The sequence below is a fragment of the Arachis ipaensis genome, chromosome B5 (assembly GCF_059453495.1).
Source record: "Arachis ipaensis isolate K30076 ecotype BB chromosome B5, ASM5945349v1, whole genome shotgun sequence".
Lineage (NCBI taxonomy): Eukaryota > Viridiplantae > Streptophyta > Magnoliopsida > Fabales > Fabaceae > Arachis > Arachis ipaensis.
Genome location: NC_142440.1, coordinates 151,492,752 through 151,515,444, shown reverse-complemented (window position 1 = coordinate 151,515,444; position 22,693 = coordinate 151,492,752). Strand labels below are relative to the sequence as shown.

Genomic DNA, 22,693 nt, shown 5'->3' with positions numbered 1-22,693 from the left:
AAAATATATGTAATAAACAATTTATACATGTTTTTTTATTTATCTTATACTAAAATTTTTATATAATTTATTTATTTTATCTTATACCGAAATACTTATTGATGTTAAACATTGTTGTTAATTACTGCAGATAATGACATTATATATTACAGGATCCCTTGATGAAGTTATAGGACCAGAACACAAGAAAGAAATTATTCGATATTTGTATAATCACCAGGTAGGTACATTTTTTTCACTTCACAGAGAATCTTTTTCTTTTCAATAAATAAATATATCTGTCCACTACTTAATTTGGTTATAAGTGAAAAGACCAACCAATATATAATTGTTGGTTGCCACAATCATGAAACAGAACGAAGACGGTAGGTGGGTAATTATTGGTTTGAGTAATTATTCTCATGAGACAGAATGAAGATGGTGGGTGGGGAACCCATATTGTGGGTCACAGCACAATGTTTGGATCAGCATTGAGTTACATTGCATTGAGAATACTTGGAGAAAAACTTGAAGATCATCAAGACATGCCAATGGCCAGAGCCAGAAAGTGGATCCTTGACCATGGTGGATTAGTGACTATTACATCCTGGGGAAAGTTCTGGGTTTCGGTAAATACATTATACTTGTTATTATTTATTTATTTATTATTATTATTATTATTATTATTATTATTATTATTATTATTATTATTATTATTATTATTGGATTACACTCGATTGATTTTTAACTTTTGTTGTGGTTCCGAGATAATAAAATTTCAGAAACAAAAAGTATATTCAATTTTCAAACTACAAATAATAATTCATGAGTAAATGTTTATACTTTTTAGTCTTAACATTTTTGATATGGCTGTTAAAAAGCTATAAATCGGCTTCGCAGGTTATAACTTGGCTTCATGCGTTATAATTTGTCCAAACGTTATAATTTAGATTTGAACACCATAACAAATATCATAACGTCTTGATATGGTATTATTATTCTTCAATAAAAATGATTGCTAAAAGCATAATTACTTTACTTAAACTAAGTATCGATCTAACTTAGATTTTAAGTGTCACTCAGAAAGAGGATTGGCGACGGCCTTATATAGAATATCTCAAGAATAGGAACATTCCCCAAGGTATTGAAAATGTTCGGAAATTCCGACGACAGGCGTCTTTCTTCATTTTATTTATAATCTTTTATATAAACAAGATTTTTCTCGTACTTTGTTAAAATGTCTCTCCAAGTTGGAAGCCAACCTAGTTATAAAAGAGGCACATGAAGGCATTTGTTGAACCCATGTCGGAGCTCGGAGTCTATCCTCCAAAATAATTCATGCTGAATTTTTCTGGTTGACCTTACAACAAAATTGCAATGCCAAAGTGAAAGCTTTCCTTAATTGTCAAAAACACTCTCCGATAACACATATTCCAACCGAGTTATTACATTATTCCGAGGTAAGCTGGCTATTTTATCAATAGGGGTTTGATATCCTCAGCCCTTTTCCTCTGGCACCAGGATAGGTAAAATTTTTAATCGTCGATATCGATTATTTCTCAAAGTGGATTGAAGCAAAACCCCTAGCTAAGATAACATCTCAACAAATGATCTCTTTTGTCTGGAAGTATATCATATGTAGATTTGGCATACCTCGACATATTATCACTGACAATGGTCGCCAGTTTGCCGATCAAAAGTTACATCTTTTTTGTAGAACCTAAAAATAGCACAACACTTCTCTTCAGTGGAACACCTGCAAACAAATGGATTAGCAGAAGCAGTCAACAAGGTCATTCTATATGCTTTACAAAAAAAATTAGACAACGCTAAAAGATTCTGGACCGAGCTCATACCAGAAATCATATGAGGTTACAATACTACTATCCACTCAACAACCAAGGAAACACCCTTCCGACTGGTGTATGGGTCTGAAGCCATGATCCATGTGGAGATCTCTCAGTCATCCCTCCGAACTCAAATTATCAATCAACAATTACAAGATACTGCTCGGCAAATTGACTTAGACACTATAGAAGAAATCCGAGAATAGCAACCCTCTGACACCGAGTTATGCAAGAGCATATAACCCGACGATACGACCAAAAAGTGCACCCCCGATCTTTTCAAGTCAACGATTTGGTACTAAGGAAAACTTAACAAGTTAGGCGACCTCCAGCACATGGAAACTAGCCACAAATTGAAAAGGTCCTTTCCGAGTTATTGAAATCCTAGGAAATGGTGCATATCGTTTGCAATCTTTAAACGGTGTCATTTTACGCAACACTTGGAATATTTCTCTTTAAAGCTTTATTATAGTTAAAAGTCAGGGTTAGACTTGTACTCTTTTTCCTACTCACAAGATTTTTTCCAAAAAGGTTTTGGTTGGAGAGGTTTTAACGAGGCAAATTCACTATCCAAGATTCTCATTTCCCTCGGCTCTTTCATCATCATCTACTAAAGCGCCATCCTGAACAATTTTCCCTGGCTCCATCTGAGAAAAATCATAGTCAGGTTCCAAAAATTTCACTTGCAGCACAGCATGCTCAAAACCCTCAACAAACAAATCCAATATTTCTGTTTCCTTATTTTCTCCAACTCCTTTAATTTCACAGTAACCTCGATTACTTGATCCTTCATACTAGACAGATTGCTTTCTTTCTTTTTCAATAATTCAGCCTCCTTTTCATAATTATCCTTCATCACCTCCAATTCTTCTTCCTTTTTCAAAAGCTTACCCTCTAGATCCGAAATTAAATTCTTCTTCAAAGCCAATTCGTCCCTCAACTTGCTCGGTTCTTTAATCTTCCCTAACAGCTTTTTATGCTTAACTTCTTGGCTCCAACCAAAGCTAGTCAAATGCAAACCAAGCACCTAAAAAAACAACACACACTTATGCACAATCAAACCAACATCAAACAAAAAGAAAAACAAGTCATACCTGCATATACTGATCAATGGCGATGTCTCCAACTTCATTTGCCAAGGCCACATCGGTCGACGATTGACAGACCTCATCAGTCACAACCATAAAAGGGAAATCTTTTCCCCAAACAGAAGATCCATTGACATCATCGACAAAACTATGAAGTTTCTTCTGATTCTCCATAAAAGCAGTAATCTCCTCCAAAGGTATCTCTTTACCCTTCTCAGCGGATAAATCAATATCAATAAAATCTGATTTTCTTTTCTTGAATATGATTTTCTTTCGGCCTTGGCTGAGGTTGGTTCACCTCACCTTCCCTAACTCCCTTGTCCGGGTTTGATGACGAACCCTCCTTTTCCACATTTTTGCTCTTAAACCGAGCTCTCAAACTAGCAGCGAAAACCCTAGGATACTTTCCACCTGGTACAAAAACAAACAAACAATCAACACAATTCTTGGCATTAAAAGCTATGACTGCCTAATCATATTTACCAAACTTACCCCAAATAACTTATTACAGCTTGCTTATCCTCTTCCCATGGAAGTAAGTCAAAAACCGATATTAGATTCTTCTTGTCAACAACTTCCACCAAACATTCAATAAAACACTCATTCCTCCGACTAATCTTTTCAAAGCCCAAAATATGTTGTGGCTCAGGACACCACCACAGAGGAAACTTCTCCCCTAAATTCTCATCCAAGTAAAACGGAAAAGCATCCTCGGCACTTCTGACTTTCAAATACATGTCTTTAATTTGAAGTCTTTGAACGATGACTTATATAACTTAAACACAGAAAAACCCGGTGTGCTATTCAAGTTCACCCAAGCCCCTTCCAAACCTCTTTTGCCTGAAACATATAGAAGAACAACTCCAATGAATACTTTTCATCCAAAAACCCCATCAAAATCTCGAAACATCGCAAAAATGCCCACCCATTAATTAGGGTGAAGCTACGACGGGGCACAGTTCAGTTGATTCAAAATATTGCACTGAAAGTTTGTAAATGGAAGCTTAACCCACAATTCATCCAACTCAAAACTATCCATGTAAAAGAATTCACAACCATTTCCCCTTTGAAATACATGGTCAGACCTAGAACACGGTAGCAAATCCAAACAGACTCTAGATCCTACCCTCACTATCTTTGTGGCATCTATTTCACTAACACTCTCACTATCAACAAACAACGAACCCCATATTTTCACGTCTTTACTCACCCACTCATTCGACCAATCAATCTATGTCTTTTTATCTTTGTCAATACCCATTCTTCACAAAACCAAAAAACAAATGTAGAAGAAGAAAGCAAAATAAAATAGCAAGAATAGAATCATATACGTACATCTTTTACTCATGTCCTTATCAATACATTTCCCAATGTTTTTGATACAAGCAAAGTTATATTTACCAAAACCATTTGGATTCCAAATACATAATTACACCCAACACTAACAAACTGATTGATTTCCAACTACACAATCATGACCGTTGCCATCAGTCAAATCAACGGTACATATGACATTGGTAAATGGGAAAGCTAAACCATTATTTTAATGCCATTAAATGTTTCTCTCTCTTTATTTAACAGCTTATTCTTTTAATCATTTATTGTTTCTTTTAAATTCTTATTTTTAATAAAGTATGTTGAACCAGGGGCTCCATAATCATCACACTCGGCGAGACTCATCAAAAGCTCAACCTGCTTTATTAAAATATCGTCAGGCCAAGCTTGGGGCAGTGATATGGCTGTTATAATCCAATTAAAAAGCTATAAATTGGTTTCGCACGTTATAACTCGACTCCATGCGCTATAACTCGTCCAAATGTTATAATTTAGATTCGAACACCATAACAAATATCATAACGTCCTGATATGGTATTACTATTCTTCAATGAAAATGATTACTAAAAGCATATACTACAAGAGACACGCTAAATAGCGGCAGTTTTTTGATGGATTTGTGTCAGTTTTAAACCGCCGCAAAACGACATACCAACGGTTCCAGAAGCGTTGCGAGTTAGGGGGTGGAGATTTGATTTTGCGGCGGTTCTAACAAACTGCTGGCACAATCGTAGCAAATCAGATAACTGATTTTGCTGGTCAATGGATTTTAAAAATTTTTTGGCGGTTTTAAAACCGCCACAAATCTATGTAGGTTTTTTTTTTTAAAAAAAAAACGACAATTTTGAACCGCCGTAATTTCATACTTGGACTTATAAAAAAATTTAATAATTACAATAGTTTACGCCATTTTTCTTTACTATAACCTATTCTCTATACAATTTTTTTTATTATACTTGAGATATTAGTATTAAAGAACACTGAATAAACAATATTAAGAAAAAGTTGCATAATAATATAGAATCTAAAAGATCATGTATTATTTGACTGAAGCATATACAAGAAAATTCTACCAGCAACAGAAACAATAATAGTAAATGAGAATCATCTTTGAAAGTGTTGTATATCGCTGCACCTCACTATTTTTTAGTCTATGAGCCTCATCTACCATCAGATAACTCCATCTGATCTTGGAGAGAACAACCTTGTCTTTCAAAACTACTTCATATGTAGTCAACAACGCATTGAACTTAATAGGTTTTCCAAGCTTTTTATCATTATAAAATTCATATTGTTGACAAACTTGTCACAACACAAAAAATTAAGATTGATTACAAATAACACCGTAATACAACATAAAAAATAGCTTACTTATCTTATCTAACATAAAGCAAGATAATAAGAAATACTAGGACGAAAACCCAGAAGCATGCAGATTCAAAAAAATTCACAATATAAGCTACATATACATGTTCATAACTAAGTCAGTGCAAGATTCCTTTTGATGTTACTCACTTGGCAGTTAGCATACTTAGCCAGTTTGATAAATCTACTTATAATATACTAACATATCTGATATATAAGTCGACAAATACTTCACCTCCTTTTACTCTTCGGAATCACGGAATTGGTTGTGCTGCAACCATTTTCCCAAAGACAGCATCAAAGATCTGTTGAGTTTTGCTTCCAGATACCTTTATGCTTATTTGAACAGAAGAATTTAAAAGAATCATTCACCATTTAAAATTTACAGGCATAAGGAAACCATGACTATGCAACCCTAGAAATTACATGTGTGGGACAATTTAACAACCAATTGCACATTACTAAACGTGTAAAAGAATACAACAAAAAATTGTATGTGCTCCTGAATTCCATCTTTTTGTCAAAAGACTTATCCAAACACACACTATGCTTTTGAGCAAAATCATGAGCTTGCATATGCTTATTATTGAATAATGTAATTATCATATTGTACATATATCTAAACAATTATTTCATGATTCTACCCTGTTGGCCCTGCATATTCCTTCTCTGATCATTTAAACTTATTTCAATTAGAGGTTGTGCCTGTATGTACCTTTAGTTATTTAAAATCACTGATGTCACCAACAGAGACAGAGAACTCTTCAAACTATGCAGAAGTAATTTCAGCATCTACAACAAGAAAAACCAAAGTCCAAGAGAAATTATTTTCATAAAAATCAAGAGTTTCGATTAAAATGAGCATGGTTTGAGCTAAGGAAGACTAGCACCTGATAAAACGGCAGCATTAGGAAGATATCTAACGTGTTCCCTGAACATTCCAAATTTAATATGAATGAATTTAAGCAATTTGAACTCGCACAAATAATGACGCAATTTGAAATAAAGAAAGCAGCAGTGCCTTTTTGTTACAGCATGTCTAAGCTTCCATGAAGGAGGCAGATGTGTAAAATTCATGGTGGGGATTATGAACTCATCTACTCTATGCTTGCATCTGGCCACCTGCAGCTGCCACAAAATATGTATTTTAAAAATAAACAAACTACGATTACTGACTTCTCTCAGAATAGAAGAAGATGAATAACCTGTGGAGTTTTATTTATGATGAACGTTTGAGATAGAGATGCTGCTTGCATTGTTTGTATGTTACAATTGTCACCGGAAATATACGCTGAGCAAGAAAATTCGCAAATTAGAAGAAATGAGGACTGAGGAAGTACATATCTGGTAATTCATATCTGATATTTTTTAGCATACATATCTGATATTTTTTTGCATATCAAAACCACAAGATGATGCAATTTTTCGCAATAAAATATGGAGTTAGCTGTTAGTACAAACAAAAGAGATAATGCTAGTAGCAATAATACACTATAGAGTTATATACCAAGAAACAAAATTTTCTCTAGCCAGAACAATACAACAACAACCAAGCCATATCTCATTAGGTTGGGTGCACTAAATGGATCAAACATTGCCATCCATAGTGTCCTTATCATAGATCATATCTGCATAGAACTTTAAAACATATTCAAAACACTTGGCATATTGTCCAACACTTGGCATGCAAAAGTATAAACAACATAAAATAGCACTAACAAGTATTCTTTGCAACACCAATTCAAAATTCAGAACCAATGACATGAAAAATCAGCAGCATTTCATAGTGACTCAGCAAAGTATCAGTTAATCAATCCAAACAAATTGAAATCCAAACTCAAGAAGCTTTTAACAGCATGTTTAACTATGTATAAACTAACACTAATTCTAATCAGAAAATCCTAATTCTAACCTAAACTCAACTAACAATAGCAAATAATCTTAACCAAATCAAATTAACACTAGAATCAACATATAACTAATCCTAAATTAACTAAAACATAGAAGAAAAGGTGATCTAAGAACCTGAGTCAAAGAACAGAGCAAGAGCATAGGAGAAAGGGATGCAGTGGCAGTGACCAGCCGCTGCTCCGTAACTCTCTGGAACTGAAGTGGCTCTGTTCTGATTCTGCGACTAGAAATGAGGGAGGCAGGGGCGAGCGAGAGAGCCACAGTGCGAGATTGTAAGGAGGAGAAGAAGATGGTCACGGCAGTGCTGAATGGTAGCCAGCGGCGAGACAAAGAAGGCAGGAGACAGGGGAAGAGAAAGAGAGAAAGGATTTTCACGGGGGTTGTTCGGCAAAGGTGGGAGAAGAAGAAGAAATAAGGGGAGAAGAAGAAGAAGATGACGGTGGTGGTTCTGTGGTTCTAACAGAGACACTGGAGGTGATGATCGATGGTGGCGTTGCGTTGGTGGTCCAAGAGAAGCAAGGGTTGGAGAAAGGGGAGTCATTCAGACTTTAGAGCTCTGAACTTTGTCGAGTGAGTGACGGGGCACTTAGGGCTTTTGGCTCTCTTCTTGATTTGATTTGCGACAGTTGGGAAGATAACTGCTGTTATCTTGGTTCCTTTTGTAGCTGAAACGCAAACCGCTTGGATAACCATTCCTATCTTGCCAATTTGTGGCTATTTGATAAATAGCCGCCAATTAACCGCCACTATCCTCCATATTTGCTATAGTGATAACTGTTAATACCTCGCCTCACATATAAAAAAGGTAAGGCATATTATCTTTGGACAATTCATACGAATATACATTGAACTGACTTAAGCATCGGAGTGCCTTTTGCAAGTACCCTCCCCTTTTGTTCTTTCCACACCAAGATATACTCTCTGGATGTAAAGCTCGGAATTGGCTACCAAGAAGACGAGCTATATCCAGTCAATTCACGCAAGAACAATTTTAAAATTGACACCAATCTATTCTTAAAAGAAATTATTGATGCCAATTTAACTCAACGGCTTTGTAATTCATCAACATAATCTCAAGTTGATGATTGTGTAAAACTATTTTACTTACTAGTTAAGAAGATAACTAAAAAAATATGATATGTATTATTTTAGTTTTTAAGGTTTGGGACAAAATTAAAATCATCCTTAACCTTTTTATTTTTATTCAAAATAATTCTCAATGTTAAAATTATTTTTAAAATTATCCGTTTGACTATTTTATCCTCACATCACTAACTCTATCACCATCTCCATCAAACTACCCATTCTTTCTTCTTCTGATTCTAATGTTCTTCTTCTATCTCACACACATTCAAAAGAAAAGAAAAGAAGAGAGAAGCAAAGAAAGTGAATAAGAGAAGGAAGAGGAAGACGAGAGGAGGAAAAAGGACAACGTTGATGGGATTGAGTGCTGTCGTCGTCATTGACGCAGCAAATCGAGAGAGAGCAAGCACTACAAAAAATTTGTTGGATACTGGCGGATTTATCAAAAAAAAATCCGCTAATATGTACCGTCAGAATAAATCCGACGGTATAAATCTTTTCAGTAATTGTTTATTGGCAGATTTTTTCGTCCACTACTAATTATCGTTGGAAAATTTTCGCTGGTAATTCTTATTGCCATATTTTTTTTCAATAAATCCGATGGTAATAAATTATTAATTAATATTTAAATTAATAACTACTAGTGAATTTAATCGACGGTAAATACAACGGTAAACTTAAATTTTAAATATTTAAATTCAATCATTTCTACACTAATAAATCAGAAAACACCAATTAACTCATAAAATAATTAACTCAAATAATAATTGTAAGAATCCAATTTTCAGTAAACAGACTTTTTTTGGCTATTTTAAATTTATTTTACAAAATTTTGAACCACGACCTAATAAGAAATAGTGAGGCTGGCCCAATGGTATAAAAAATTAAGAAAAAGGCCATTAATATGGTCAAAATTGACTTTATGAGGGTAATTAATCCCCCTAAGTCAAGTTTGACTAGTAAATAATAAATATTAGCTTTTCATTGGTTTATTTTCCTCACTAGAGACTTTTTGAGATGGAAATTCACTTTTAGTGACGGTTTTGCGTGTGTCGAGAAAACCTCTAGTAACCGAAAACCTCGGAATTAGTGGTCAAAATAATTTTTACCCAACTAAATGTGCCTCAAAATTTATATTAGACATCCATTCATGATTTACTCCTTTAAGAATAAATATTAGCCATTAATTATTTTATAGCACGGTAAAAGTTATCCGAACCAAATTTCTGACTAGTATTCTGCAAACGACTCCTAGAGACCCCAAATCTTCTTACTTGGCATCAAAGTAACTTGTATCTCCTTCTCAGCCTCTGGGACGAGACTATCTCAGCCTTTCAACCCTCTCTGATGTGCTTTTAACCTCGAGTAACTAACTGTGGTTAACCGTGGATAAGCTCGACACGTAAGCGCTGACCAAGCTTCCTCGTTTTCACGCCCCTTATTCATTGAAGCTCAGACCTTGACCACAAAAATTCCAGCCCCTTTTACCATCATAAATTCACTAGACTTTGATTTTTTATTTAAGGAAGTATTTGCCACAAAATTCATAAAACACCTTACACATTTTTGCACTCTTTTGACCAAATTCTTGAGAGAGAAAGAGAGAAAATTCTGCACACATTACCTGCATTTTCAGCCTTTTATCTCACCATTCATACACTATTCTTCAAGTGTTCTTCAAGGACTCAAACCATACAAGCACAAACTCTTGTCCGTTTTCGTCAATCTTTGCGTTTATACCGAATTCGGCTAAGCAAACTCTTGTTCTTTCTCCTTTTCTTTTTATTTTAAAAATAAATATTAATAATGATGAATCCTTACTCTTCTCTATGTATAGAGAAATCATCTTGAAGCACCCATGGAGCACGCCTAAGGAGTTAAGGATTTTCGAGCTCACTGTGGTTGAATTTTGACGTTTTTTGACACTTTAGGCCCAAAAATGAAATTCACCACCACCAGCTGTGTTTCTGCCTTTGTATGCACATTTTCTAGTGTGAGAAAGGTTTACTAACTAAATTACATAAGAGGTAAGGGTTAGGATTAGTTAGAGTATGTTTGTGCTTGATTTTGGTGTTCATATGAGCCACTTTGTAGTGATTTTGTCCTTGATTCTTAATTCTGAAAATTCAGTGATACTTCTCTATTTTTAGACTGTTATTTGAATAATATTTGAAGCTTTTTTGCCTCTGGAAAATGTATGGGACAGTAAAAAATTAATGGAGCACTTGGGGTTTAAGTTTCAAGCCTTAAAAGTCACTAAAAGTGGATAAAAATGAAAAACTGCACCCCTGAAAATTCAGCCACTAAATGATCATGACAGTCACGTGTATAAGGGTTAAAAAGAGGTTAAAAAAATTATTTTTAATCCTATGAAAAAAAGGTATAAAAGTAAAAAGGGTGTTATGGTCATTTTTGGGTAAAAAGAGAGTTAAAAATATAATTTAAATGAAAAATGAATAAAATTATGAACTTAGTATCATTAGGGGTAAGATAGTAATTATATAAATTATTTGAGTCAAAATTATAATTATAATTATAATAAAGTTTCGGGTCTAAATAAAAGCTTTAGTAAAAGTTAGAAATAAAACGGTAAAAAGTGGTAAATAGAATAAGTAAATAAATTAATAAAAGGTGAAATGATCTTTTAGGTCCCTAAGTATAGAATTGACATTAATTAAAAGTATTATGGATAATTTGGTTATATAAAAATATTAGGATTAATCCGGTAACATTTTGACGCTAAATCAAGTTAAATAATAAACTAGAGTATTTAGGGACATATTAGTAATTTTAGGCATAAAATCAAAATTAAAAAATACTAATTAATTTAATGAAGGGTAAGAAGGTCTTTTAGAAAAAATATGAGGGTAAAATGGTGAAGTACACTAGTGGTGAAAGTGTCAATAAAAGCCTAAAGAAAACTAGAAAAACGAAGTTATGTACAAAAAGGGTAAAATTGAAAATGTACAAAAATTCCAAGAACAAAATGGTAAAATGTGACAAGGCTGAGATATTTTAAGAAAGAATCGGGCACAAATTTTATTTAAAAAGAAGGGCAAAGAAGTCTCTTAGAGATAAAGTTTATTGAGATGTGCCGCGAAAAAAGAACTGTAAACCCCAAGGTGCTAGAGGTTGTTTGGAGGCGGGTATTTACCCACTGATTGCTAAAACTATGTTTCTCCTTTGTGCGTATATTATGGCATCAAGCGTTGCGACGATTGCCTGTTGTCACGGACTGGTGGTATGCTTAACCACATCGACACGTATACACGGACGGACGCAATTGAGAAACCATATCTAGGACTAGTTCCTAGGTAACGTCAGGTTGCGGGTAGTCAACCGACGGATGAGCTCATGGCCTGCATGGAACTAGACATGCATCATACTTGGTTGCGGCATTATCTATGTTTGTGGTTGCTTACTTGTACGTGTAATTGTATTTTGTCTCTGCTTCCTGTACTTTGTGTTTGTTTACTATTCTGCTATATACTTGTGCTTGTACTTGTTTGTGTGACTTACCAACCTAACTGCGCGAAGTCTTAGACTTAGGCTGCGGAACCCATAGTTTTCTTGTGTAGTACCATGCTGAAAACCTTAGGTTCTCACCCCTTACTTCCCCATTCCGCAGATGCAAACTGGCGAGATCTTCTTTGAGTTTCCAGCCTTGGGACTAGCGAGCACGCACCAGTAGCATTATCAGAGGGTCAGAGTGACTTCTCTTACTTCCACACAATACTTCCGTGTTTCTTCAGCTACCAGGGATCGATGACCAGCAGTAGTTATAATAGTAGCAGTAGTAGTAGTTGTCTTTGCCCTTGCTTTGTATAGACTTTAAGAGGGATATGTGCTTTTGTAAATACCTATATAAATAAGTTAGAATAGGTCCCTGACTAGGGTGACTCTTGTGAGTGAGGCCTGTTAGTATATGGAGTCTGTAAATATTTTCATGAATAAACAACGACGTAAGCCGGTGTGAATTATGATGTACTAAATGAGGCTTAGGGCATATATGCATGATATTACTATGTTTTATGTATTTTCTATGCTTCATGTATATATTATCTATTTAACTATTATCTATTTTCTTATATCTATATATCTGACACGTGATCTCGATTAGCGCTACAGGCTCATATGTATATATTTAATATAAAGTCTAGAGTCTCTAAGAAAAGCCGTGTAGTAGCGCCTAGCGGCTAGCATTGGTCATGACGTGCTAGAAGCTGGGTCGTTACAATAATAAATTTAAAAAATTAACAACAATAAACAATAAGTGAATAATTAAATAGAAAATGAACAAGTTAAGATTAACTCAGACAATTAACAACAATCAACTAATTAACTCCAAAAATAATTAACTCAGATAATAACAAACTTAGAAAATTAACAACAATAAATAATAAGTCAATAATTAACTTAGAAAATAAACAAGATAAGATTAACTCAGACAATTAACAATAATCAATTAATTAACTCCAAAAATAATTAACTCAAATAATAATAAACTTAAAAAAATAACAACAATAAACAATAAGTCCATAATTAACTTAAAAAATAAACAAGAACTTAAAAAATAAACAAGTTAAGATTAACTCAAATAATTAACAACAATAAACTAATTAACTCAAATAATAATAAACTTAGAAAATCAACAATAATAAACAATAAGTCAATAATTAACTTAGAAAATAAATAAGTTAAGATTAACTTAGATAATTAACAACAATCAACTAATTAACTCAAATAATAATAAACTTAGAAAATTAACAACAATAAATAATAATTCAATAATTAACTCAGAAAATAAATAAGTTAAGATTAACTCAGACAATTAACAACTCAATAAATTAACTCAGAAAATAATTAACTCAAACAACATCAGACCAAAAATCAAAACAATGCAATTGGGGATCTTACTCTTGCAGATTCACTCGGATGAGCAACACCATATTATATTGCTCCTTAGCTTCTGTGTCGCTAATGTTCTCACTTGAACTAATATCAAACTTCATAATTATCATAGAATTTGAAACAAAATAATAAAAATAGAATTACAAATCAGAATAATAAACATGGAATCATGAAAATAAAATTCAAAATCAAAATCATAAAAAAAAATTTCAAACACAAAACCATCAAAACAGAATTAACAAAACCCTAAATCAAAACAAATTTTAAAAAAAAATCCTAAATCTAAACTAATACATTAACTAAATCTGAAAAACAATTAAATATCTAATACAAACATCCTAATTGTAAATTTTTTTAATACACAACAAATTAAAATTAGATAAATTAGGGTTTGACGTTTAACTATCCAAAACTAATTAGTGAGTTATCAGGAGATAGTGGTGGTGCAGAGGACTTTGTTGACATGGTGGTAGCACGAATGGCAAAGTGGCGGCGGCGGTGACCAATTGACAGAACTGAATTAAGGTCTTTTTTTTAAATAAATTGAAAATAAATAATAGGAAGAAAGAGGAGGACAACATACCTGGAGGGAAAAAGGAGGCAGCTCCGGCAACACAGGGAGCAGCGGCGACAGCGATGGCAGAAATGGTGGGAACGATGAAACGGCGACGATAGAGCGACCAACGTCGCGCAAGGAGTCCACGTAGTATTTGAATGTTGTTGGTGGTGACCGACGCTGATGGAGGGACTGCCGGAGGTGGTTTGGAAGGGGGAGAGAGAGAGAGAGAGAGAGAGAGAGAGAGAGAGAGAGAGAGAGAGAGAGAGAGAGAGAGAGTAGTTCAAAAATGAGAGAGGAGAGGGTTTGCGATTCGAATTAAGAGCAAGATTACCGTTGGATTTACCGGCGGATAAATCTGATAGTAATGCTTTGCAAATGACCAAAATACAGTGTTGCACTAATTTGGATTACCGACAATTTATTCGTCGGTAAATTCGACAGTAATGATCATGCTATTTTTTCTTTTTTCCCTCTAATTATTACCGGTAAATTTACTGTCAGAAAACCAAATTCGACGGTAATTTTTTTACCCGACGAATTTATTACCAAATATGCCAGTAAACTCGCTGCTAAATCTGACAGTAAATCTGACGATATTCAGCATTTTTCTTGTAGTGAAGAGTAACAACGACAGCGGTTTCAAATCTCCTCTTCTTCCCTTTTTCGCAACGATTTCAGAGATCAGGAACAACGGCGGCGGCAATTTTAGCAGTAGTGGCAGTGCTAGTAGCGGTGATTTCAACAGGGATCTCATATCTCCTCTCTCTCTCTCTCTCTCTCTCTCTCTTTCTCTCTCTCTCTCTCTCTCTCTCTCCCTCTCTCCCCAACTAGCAGCAATGGCGGCAAATTCCCTCATTGTCACTGTCCAGCTCTCCATTTTTTCTCTTTCTTTCTTTTTCTTCTTCTCCCCATTCACTCCATCTCTCTTGTCTCTCTCTATCCTAATTTTTTCTTTCATTAAAAAACATGAATGTTACGTCATTGAATTTGAAAGATTAGATTGCAATGGATAATTTTTTTGTTGTTCTTAAATTTTAATGGTGTATTCTTGTTGTCGAATACTATGTTTTTGAATTTGAATGTTTTTTATTTGGTAGGAGTAAGGGGGTGATGGTGGTCATGAGGGTGGTAGTAGTAGATGATGAGATTGGAGTTAGAACAAAGAAAACGGTAGTTTTGTCCAAGAATTTTTATAAGGATGATTTTAATTCAAAATGCAATCTTGAGGACCATTTTGAATTAGAAAAGGTTAAGGAAGATTTTGATTTTGATACTAAATCTTACGAACCAAAAGTGTGCTGGTGGAATTGAGTGAAGTCGTCACCATTGATGCAGCAAACCGAGAAAGAGTGAGTAAAGTAATAGCGATGGTGGTTTCAGATTTGAAGAACAGGAACAACTTGATTTCAGTAGTAATGATAGCGGTGGTAGTGGCGATTTCAACAGTGATCTCTCTCTCTCTCTCTCCCTCCCTCCCTCCCTCCCTCCCTCCATCCCTCCCTCTCCCTCTCCCTCTCCCTCTCCCTCCCCCCCAGTGACCCAACTAGCAACAGTGACGGTAGATTCCTTCACCGCCACTGCCCAACCCTCTATTTCTTCTCCTTTTTTTTCTTCTTCTCCCCCATCACTCTATCTCTCTCTGTCCTAATTTTTTCTTTCTTTCTTTCTTAAAAAACACGAATGTTGCATTGTTGTTGAATTTGAAAGATTAGGTTGCAATAAATAATTTTGTTGTTGTCCTTGAATTGAATATTGTATTATTGTTGTTGAATACTATGTTCTTAAATTTGAATACTGGTATTTGGTAAGAGTAAGGAGAGTGGTGATCGTGAGGGTGGTGACGGTAGATGATGAGATTGGAGTTAGAACAAAGAAAATGGTATTTTTGTCCGAAAAATTTTAAAAGAATGATTTTAATTCAAAATACAACGTTAAAGACCATTTTGAATTAAAAAAAAAAGTTAAGAATGATTTTAATTTTGATCCCAAATCTTAGAAACCAAAATAATACTTATCCCCTAAAAACACAATGAAAAAGTATGAGGAGCTAATGTAATTAATGTACAATGTGTACAATGGAAATATTTTTGAAATTAACATTAAATGATTATTATATTAATTAATTACAAAATTATTTCTAATTTCAAATACAAAACAAATAAGGATTACAAACAGTTACGAACACCTCCAACCGGTTTTCCTCTCCCTCTCCATCCTCTCTTATCGGTGTCGTGCCGCCACAGACACCAGCCGTTGTAGCCCATAGCTCCGGCTGACACCGATGTGCGCACCACGAACGCCCATCAGCACCGTCGTCGTTCTCCGCTAATGCCATTCAGATGCAGTCGGAACCTCGCCGCCTGTGCACGCTGTTAATTTAGGATGGTTATTTTAGTAGATATGCGGATGGTTACTTTATTTTTATGTAGATGATTATTTTGACTGGATTGAGTTTAGTTATATATAATTAAAATAAGTTGGATGTTCAATTCATTAGATATACGGATGATTATTTTTACTTTTAAGTGGATGGTTACTTTTTATAAAGGTGAGTGGTGTGTGGCAAGCCAAACAGCGAAGGTGAAGTGGGATGATTATTGATGAAGGTGGGGGTGGCCGCCGATTGAAAAAAAAAGAGGGTATTGGAGTGAAATATTTTGGTAAATTAGAATTTTTAGATAGTTATTTTTTTGAAATAATTAATTGAATTTTTTGAAAATTTGAAATTTAAAATTGGAAAATTTAAAATTTAAAATTTGATGTGAAATAACTAAATGAGAGTTTTTAAATTTAGAGTAATTTGTAGAGTGGTTTTTATTATTTATTTTTATTGGACCAAATAAATAGCCCATTATACATATTGTACAAAAACTCCATTAACTTCCTAAGGACATTCAAACACAATATATAGTCAATATGTCAGCTAGTTAATAAGATACCAAATAAATTACAATTAGTTTTGACAGAAAAATATAAGTGATGTCAAAATTAGTATTATGATTAAACTGGTGTCAATGATTTTAGCACTAGATTATTTCATCCTTAAATGTTAGGGATAAGAAAGGTATATAGTACATATTTGCTCAAAATAGTTTTGTTATATCTCAGCCATAGTGCCATACAGGCAAGTGCATATGAAATTCAGTACACATGTATAACATATATATATAGTACTTAATTATTTTAATTTGTTGAAGGTGCTTGGAGTTTATGAGTGGTCAGGTTGCAATCCATTTCCACCAGAGTTATGGCTTCTACCCAAATTCAGTCCTTTTCATCCAGGTCATTATTTTTTTCCCTAATCAACAATTTCTTTGTTCAACCAAATTTTATTTCTTTTTTTTTTTTTTGTTATTTTTGCTCTAATTATTGTATGTCCATTATCCAATTAATTGATGATATGCTATAATAGGGAAAATCCTGTCCTATTGTCGGATGGTTTACATGTCCATATCATATGTATATGGGAAGAGATTTGTAGGTTCTATTACTGGCTTAATCAAGTCTCTTAGAGAAGAAATGTACAACGAACCTTATGATCAAATTAAATGGAATAAAGCCAGAAATACTATTGCTAAGGTAAGTACAAACTTGTTATTTTCTTATGGAATCTTCATATCTTTACATAATTAAAGGCGTATTTGATTTGTTTTGGTTTTTGTTATGCTACCTAATAATATAATTCTAAGAGAAAATGGCACTTTTCTCTTTATAAAATTATTAAAATAATCTATTCGTTAGTCTGCTAGTCTAACATACGTGCTTCATTCAATAATAGTTATAATTACGTATATAAATTAATAATAACAGTAATGCATTTTATTTATTTTTAATATTTTATCAAGTGAAATAAAATATTTTAACTTATTATAAAAATATTTAATTTGAATTTTTTATATGTTTCATAATTAATGGTAAAATATTAAAAATAAATAAAATTTATTATATAAAAAACATTCCTTTAGATAAATTTAGTGTGACCTGATGAAACAGTAGTGAAAATGCGTAAATTAAATATTTTCTAAATTTAAATGTATATGTGTCATAAACTTATTTTTTTTAAAAAAAAATTTAAGCTAATAAGAGAAAGTATGTGAATGATTATACTTATATCTCTAATAAGCGTTCCTTATATTAAGAGTCTCTTTTGAATTTGTATATGAATTTTTGTATAGTTTTTTTTTAGGGATAAGTATTGTTTTGGTCCCTAACGTTAAGGGTCAGAATCGAAACCGTTCCCAACGTAATTTTTGATTTAGAATAATCCTTAACGTTTTTTTCGTATTAAAATTGTCCTTTTAATTTTTGTTGGACAAAAATACCCTCACTACTACCAGCACAATTACCTCATCCACCACTACTACCACCAACACCAACAGCACCACCACAACCAGCACCACCAACACTAACACCAACAGCACCACCACCATCACCACCACCACCACCAACACCACCACCGCCACCGCCACCACCACCACCACCAAGAACACCAAACAACAGCAACAACACCAAACCAAGAAGCAGAAACAGAAAACAAGAAAGCAGAAGCAAGAAAACAGAAAGCAGAAAGCGATGCAGATGAGGCTGCGAGGCAGAGGCGGCGAGGTGGCGAGGCAGCGAGGCGGCGAGATGGCGGCAGTGACTCGCGTCTCCTCTCTCCCTCGCGATCCCCAACGGCGACGGCCACGACGACGGCGACGGCGGCTCCAAACTTCGCCGTCGCCACCGTCCCCCTCCCCCTCCCCCTCTCCCCTTCCCCCCACCCCCACCCCGCGTCCTTTCCCCTTCCCCCCACCCCGAACCCGCGTCCCCTTCATTTTCTTCCACTTCTTCTCTGGCTTCTTCCACTTCCCCTTCTCCCTCTCCTTCTTGACAGCGACGGTGGCTCCAAGCTTCGCCGCCGGCGCCGTCCCCCCTCCCTTCCTTCCCCTTCCCCTTCCCCCCTTCCCCCTTTCCTTCGTATACCCTTTTCCTCCCCCCCTAAAACGCGTTTTCTTTATTTTTTAAAAAAAAATTTATAATTTTTTTATTAAAGTAGGGATAGTTTAGGAATAAATTAAAATTTTTTATTAAAAATGACGATTTTAAAATGAAATGCAACATTAAAGACGATTTTAAGTCAAAAATTACATTAGGGACGGTTTCGATTCTGACCCTCAACGTTAGAGACTAAAACAGTACTTATCCCTTTTTTCTATTTGTCTTATGTTAGCATTTTTTTTTAGAGTTCAACAAGAATTAAATTCTAATAAAGTTTTTTGTTGTAAAAATTTTGATACTATAACATAAAATTACTTCTTCAAAAAATTTAAACTAGTAAGAGAAGATACATGAATAATTATATTTATATCTCTAACAGTGAAATTCAATGTCATGCATGTAAATAATTTCAGGAGGATCTGTATTACCCACATCCTTTAATACAAGATGTATTATGGGAATTTCTCTATCACATTGGAGAGCCCTTGCTAAATCGGTGGCCCTTTTCAATGCTTAGAGAGAAGGCACTTCAAATTACAATCAAGCACATACAATATGAGGATGAGATTAGTAACTACCTTTGTATTGGAGTTGTAGAGAAGGTATACATGATAACCAAAAGTATATATTAATTATCACTTATTAAATTGCTGTAGTATTTATAGTATCAATGTCCATAATAAGTACAATTAATTAATGAATACCTAATTGAAATGGAAGGTGTTGTCTATGCTTGCATGTTGGGTTGAAGATCCCAATTCAGAGGCATACAAATTTCACTTAGCTCGGATTCCAGATTACTTTTGGGTTGCCGAAGATGGTTTAAAAATTGTGGTTAGTATTTTTTTTCGTCTTCTGTAACACTCAAAATAAACTTCAACTTTATGTAAACATGTAAATTGGTATAACTTTAAGGGTTTTGTTAGGTATACAATGACTTTAATTTTGTGAACAATATGAATAATATGAATAATGAGATCTAGAAATGACCCAATAAAGTAAAAAAATACTCCACCGCTAAATTACCTTCTAAACCCTAACATTAGAATAACCATCCGCACACCTCATGAATTGAATATTCAGCCATTGTTAACTGTGCATGAGTAAACCGAATCAAAAGGAATAACCATCCAATTAAGAATCAACATAATCATCTGCATTCCTATTGAATTGAACATCCGGCATATCCATCATTTACATTGTTTAATATTCTCATTGTCTTCCTATACTTTTCCTAACTTTAAATAGTTGTTATTAGTAGAATGATTCCATACAAGAGTAGTTAAAAGATCAAATATCACTACAACACTATTTTTTCGACGGTTATTTTTACTGTTTACCAACAGTTTTAATCATCTATAAATTTTTCGCGATGGTTATAAAATTACATCAATTTAATTTTAGAGTTGTCAGTGAATTTAACGACAGTTTAGGACACATTGGTAAAACCATATCCATCATTTACATTGTTTAATATTCTCATTGTCTTCCTATACTTTTCCTAACTTTAAATAGTTGTTATTAGTAGAATGATTCCATACAAGAGTAGTTAAAAGATCAAATATCACTACAACACTATTTTTTCGACGGTTATTTTTACTGTTTACCAACAGTTTTAATCATCTATAAATTTTTCGCGATGGTTATAAAATTACATCAATTTAATTTTAGAGTTGTCAGTGAATTTAACGACAGTTTAGGACACATTGGTAAAACCATTGTTACTTTTTTTGTGACGGTTTTAGAATTATCAAGTTGTCGTTAACTTATAGCACTTATTATGGTGGTTTTTTTTCTATGTTTAGCAACAATTTGAAATCATCGCCTAAACTACTTGTTTCTGTTACAATTTTTTGCTATATTTATTGACAAGTTTTAAAACACCGCTAAAATGACAGTGAAAAATTATGTTGAATGCTTGTGGCGGTTTTGAACTACCGCATTCTCTTTAGCATCAAAATTTTCAGTTTTTAGTTATGATATAAATTATTTTCATTATAAATAATATAGTTTATATGTATATAAATACTATAATATCAAATATTTCTTTTTTAAAAATAGAATTTGACAAAAATACCAACATTGCATTTCAAAAAATATGTAGCAAGTTTTACATAGTCATCATAATCCTATGAAATCATAAATTCAAGCAACAAGTTTTAAGCACGTTTTCAAAAATGTAATTTCAAATAACCTAATCCTAACAAGTAAAGTTAATAATAGTTCTAAGAAAAAGTATAGGCAAACAACTCCTAATCAGTTAATTTTAAACAATTGTAATTAATAATTATTAATTGTGTATTTTTAAAAAATAAAATTTAAATAATCACTAATTAATAATAATAAATTAATATGAAATGTAATTCAAAAATGCTTGTTAATTAGACTCCTATTAATTATCTAACGAAATTGTTAGTTGGTCTATTTTGTTGAAGTTCATGTGACTAACAGAAGATGATCAATCTTGTCTCAATTAGTTATTCAAAATTTTCAACCTAGAGTTGAAAAATAAAAAAACAAGATTTTAGAGTAAAATCAAAGGCAACAAAATATTTCATCCTCAACTTTATGCTTGAGTGGCAATCACATAACCATACAAATTGCTGCTAAAGTTATATAGTCACCATATATAGGATAAATTAGGGGTAAATTATCCTTTATAAATTAGAATAAATTGCCTACATTAAATTAGATATAAATTATAGTTTTCAATGTATCATATTTTCACTATATTACAAATTTAATCCAATAATAGTGATGATCGTCGAGAATATTTTCAAATATTTTCTTTACAAATAATGACTGTAAAGATTATTCACTTTTTCATAGGCAATATTAAGAAGGTGGATTCTAAAATTGTTATGTTTATGGTGATTATATGGTAGTTATGGAAGTGTTGTTAAAATTAAAATTATTTTTTTATATATTTTGATAACATTTTTTAACATTTTTTAAAAAATGTTGCTAAATAATAAGAGAACGTTATTTTAATTTTAACAATACTTTTTAAAATATTATATCCACCATAATTATCGCACTATAGGTATACTAAAATGCACCTATTGAAAAATGTTTCATAATGGTATTGATTGTAGCAATATAATTGACTTTAATGCAGGGTATTGGTAGTCAAATGTGGGATGTAGTTTTTGGTATGGAAGCAATACTTGCTTGTGATCTTAGTGAAGAATTTGGACCTACACTTAAAAGAGCCCATGACTTCTTGAAGGCTTCTCAGGTAACAACAAATTAAAATATTACTTACCGTTTAATATATGCCTTATAGATGCTATAATAACTAATGAAAGTAAGAGACTTACTTAATTGTATGGTGATATCATATTAAAAAGGTTCTTGAAAATCCATATGGCGACTTCATGGCAATGCATAGACATATTTCAAAAGGGGCGTGGACATTTTCAATACATGATCAAGCTTTACAAGTTTCCGATAGCACTGGAGAAGCGTTAAAGGTTAAATTCACCATTCTGCTAATTAAATATGGTGGTGGTGTTTAATTGTTTATCCTTGTTTTTCAAATACGAAAACAAGAATTCAATTATAATCATACATAAAAATTAAGAATGGATTAATATTAAAAAAAAGATGATTATAATATATATATTATTTTTGAG

The 22,693-nt window shown here is 33.3% G+C and overlaps 1 protein-coding gene across 2 annotated transcripts in view; it reads left to right on the top strand.

Moving 5' to 3' along the window:
- LOC107641335 (lupeol synthase) overlaps positions 1-22,693 on the top strand; it is a 46,424-nt gene that overhangs the window by 9,713 nt on the left and 14,018 nt on the right. For both annotated transcript variants that reach the window (XM_088488595.1, XM_016344831.3), the window contains exons 4-11: positions 131-220; positions 411-608; positions 17,276-17,360; positions 17,491-17,657; positions 19,472-19,660; positions 19,779-19,892; positions 22,177-22,296; positions 22,409-22,531. In XM_088488595.1, the coding sequence (XP_088344721.1) occupies positions 131-220; positions 411-608; positions 17,276-17,360; positions 17,491-17,657; positions 19,472-19,660; positions 19,779-19,892; positions 22,177-22,296; positions 22,409-22,531 (1,086 nt within the window). The remainder of the gene's footprint in view (positions 1-130; positions 221-410; positions 609-17,275; positions 17,361-17,490; positions 17,658-19,471; positions 19,661-19,778; positions 19,893-22,176; positions 22,297-22,408; positions 22,532-22,693) is intronic.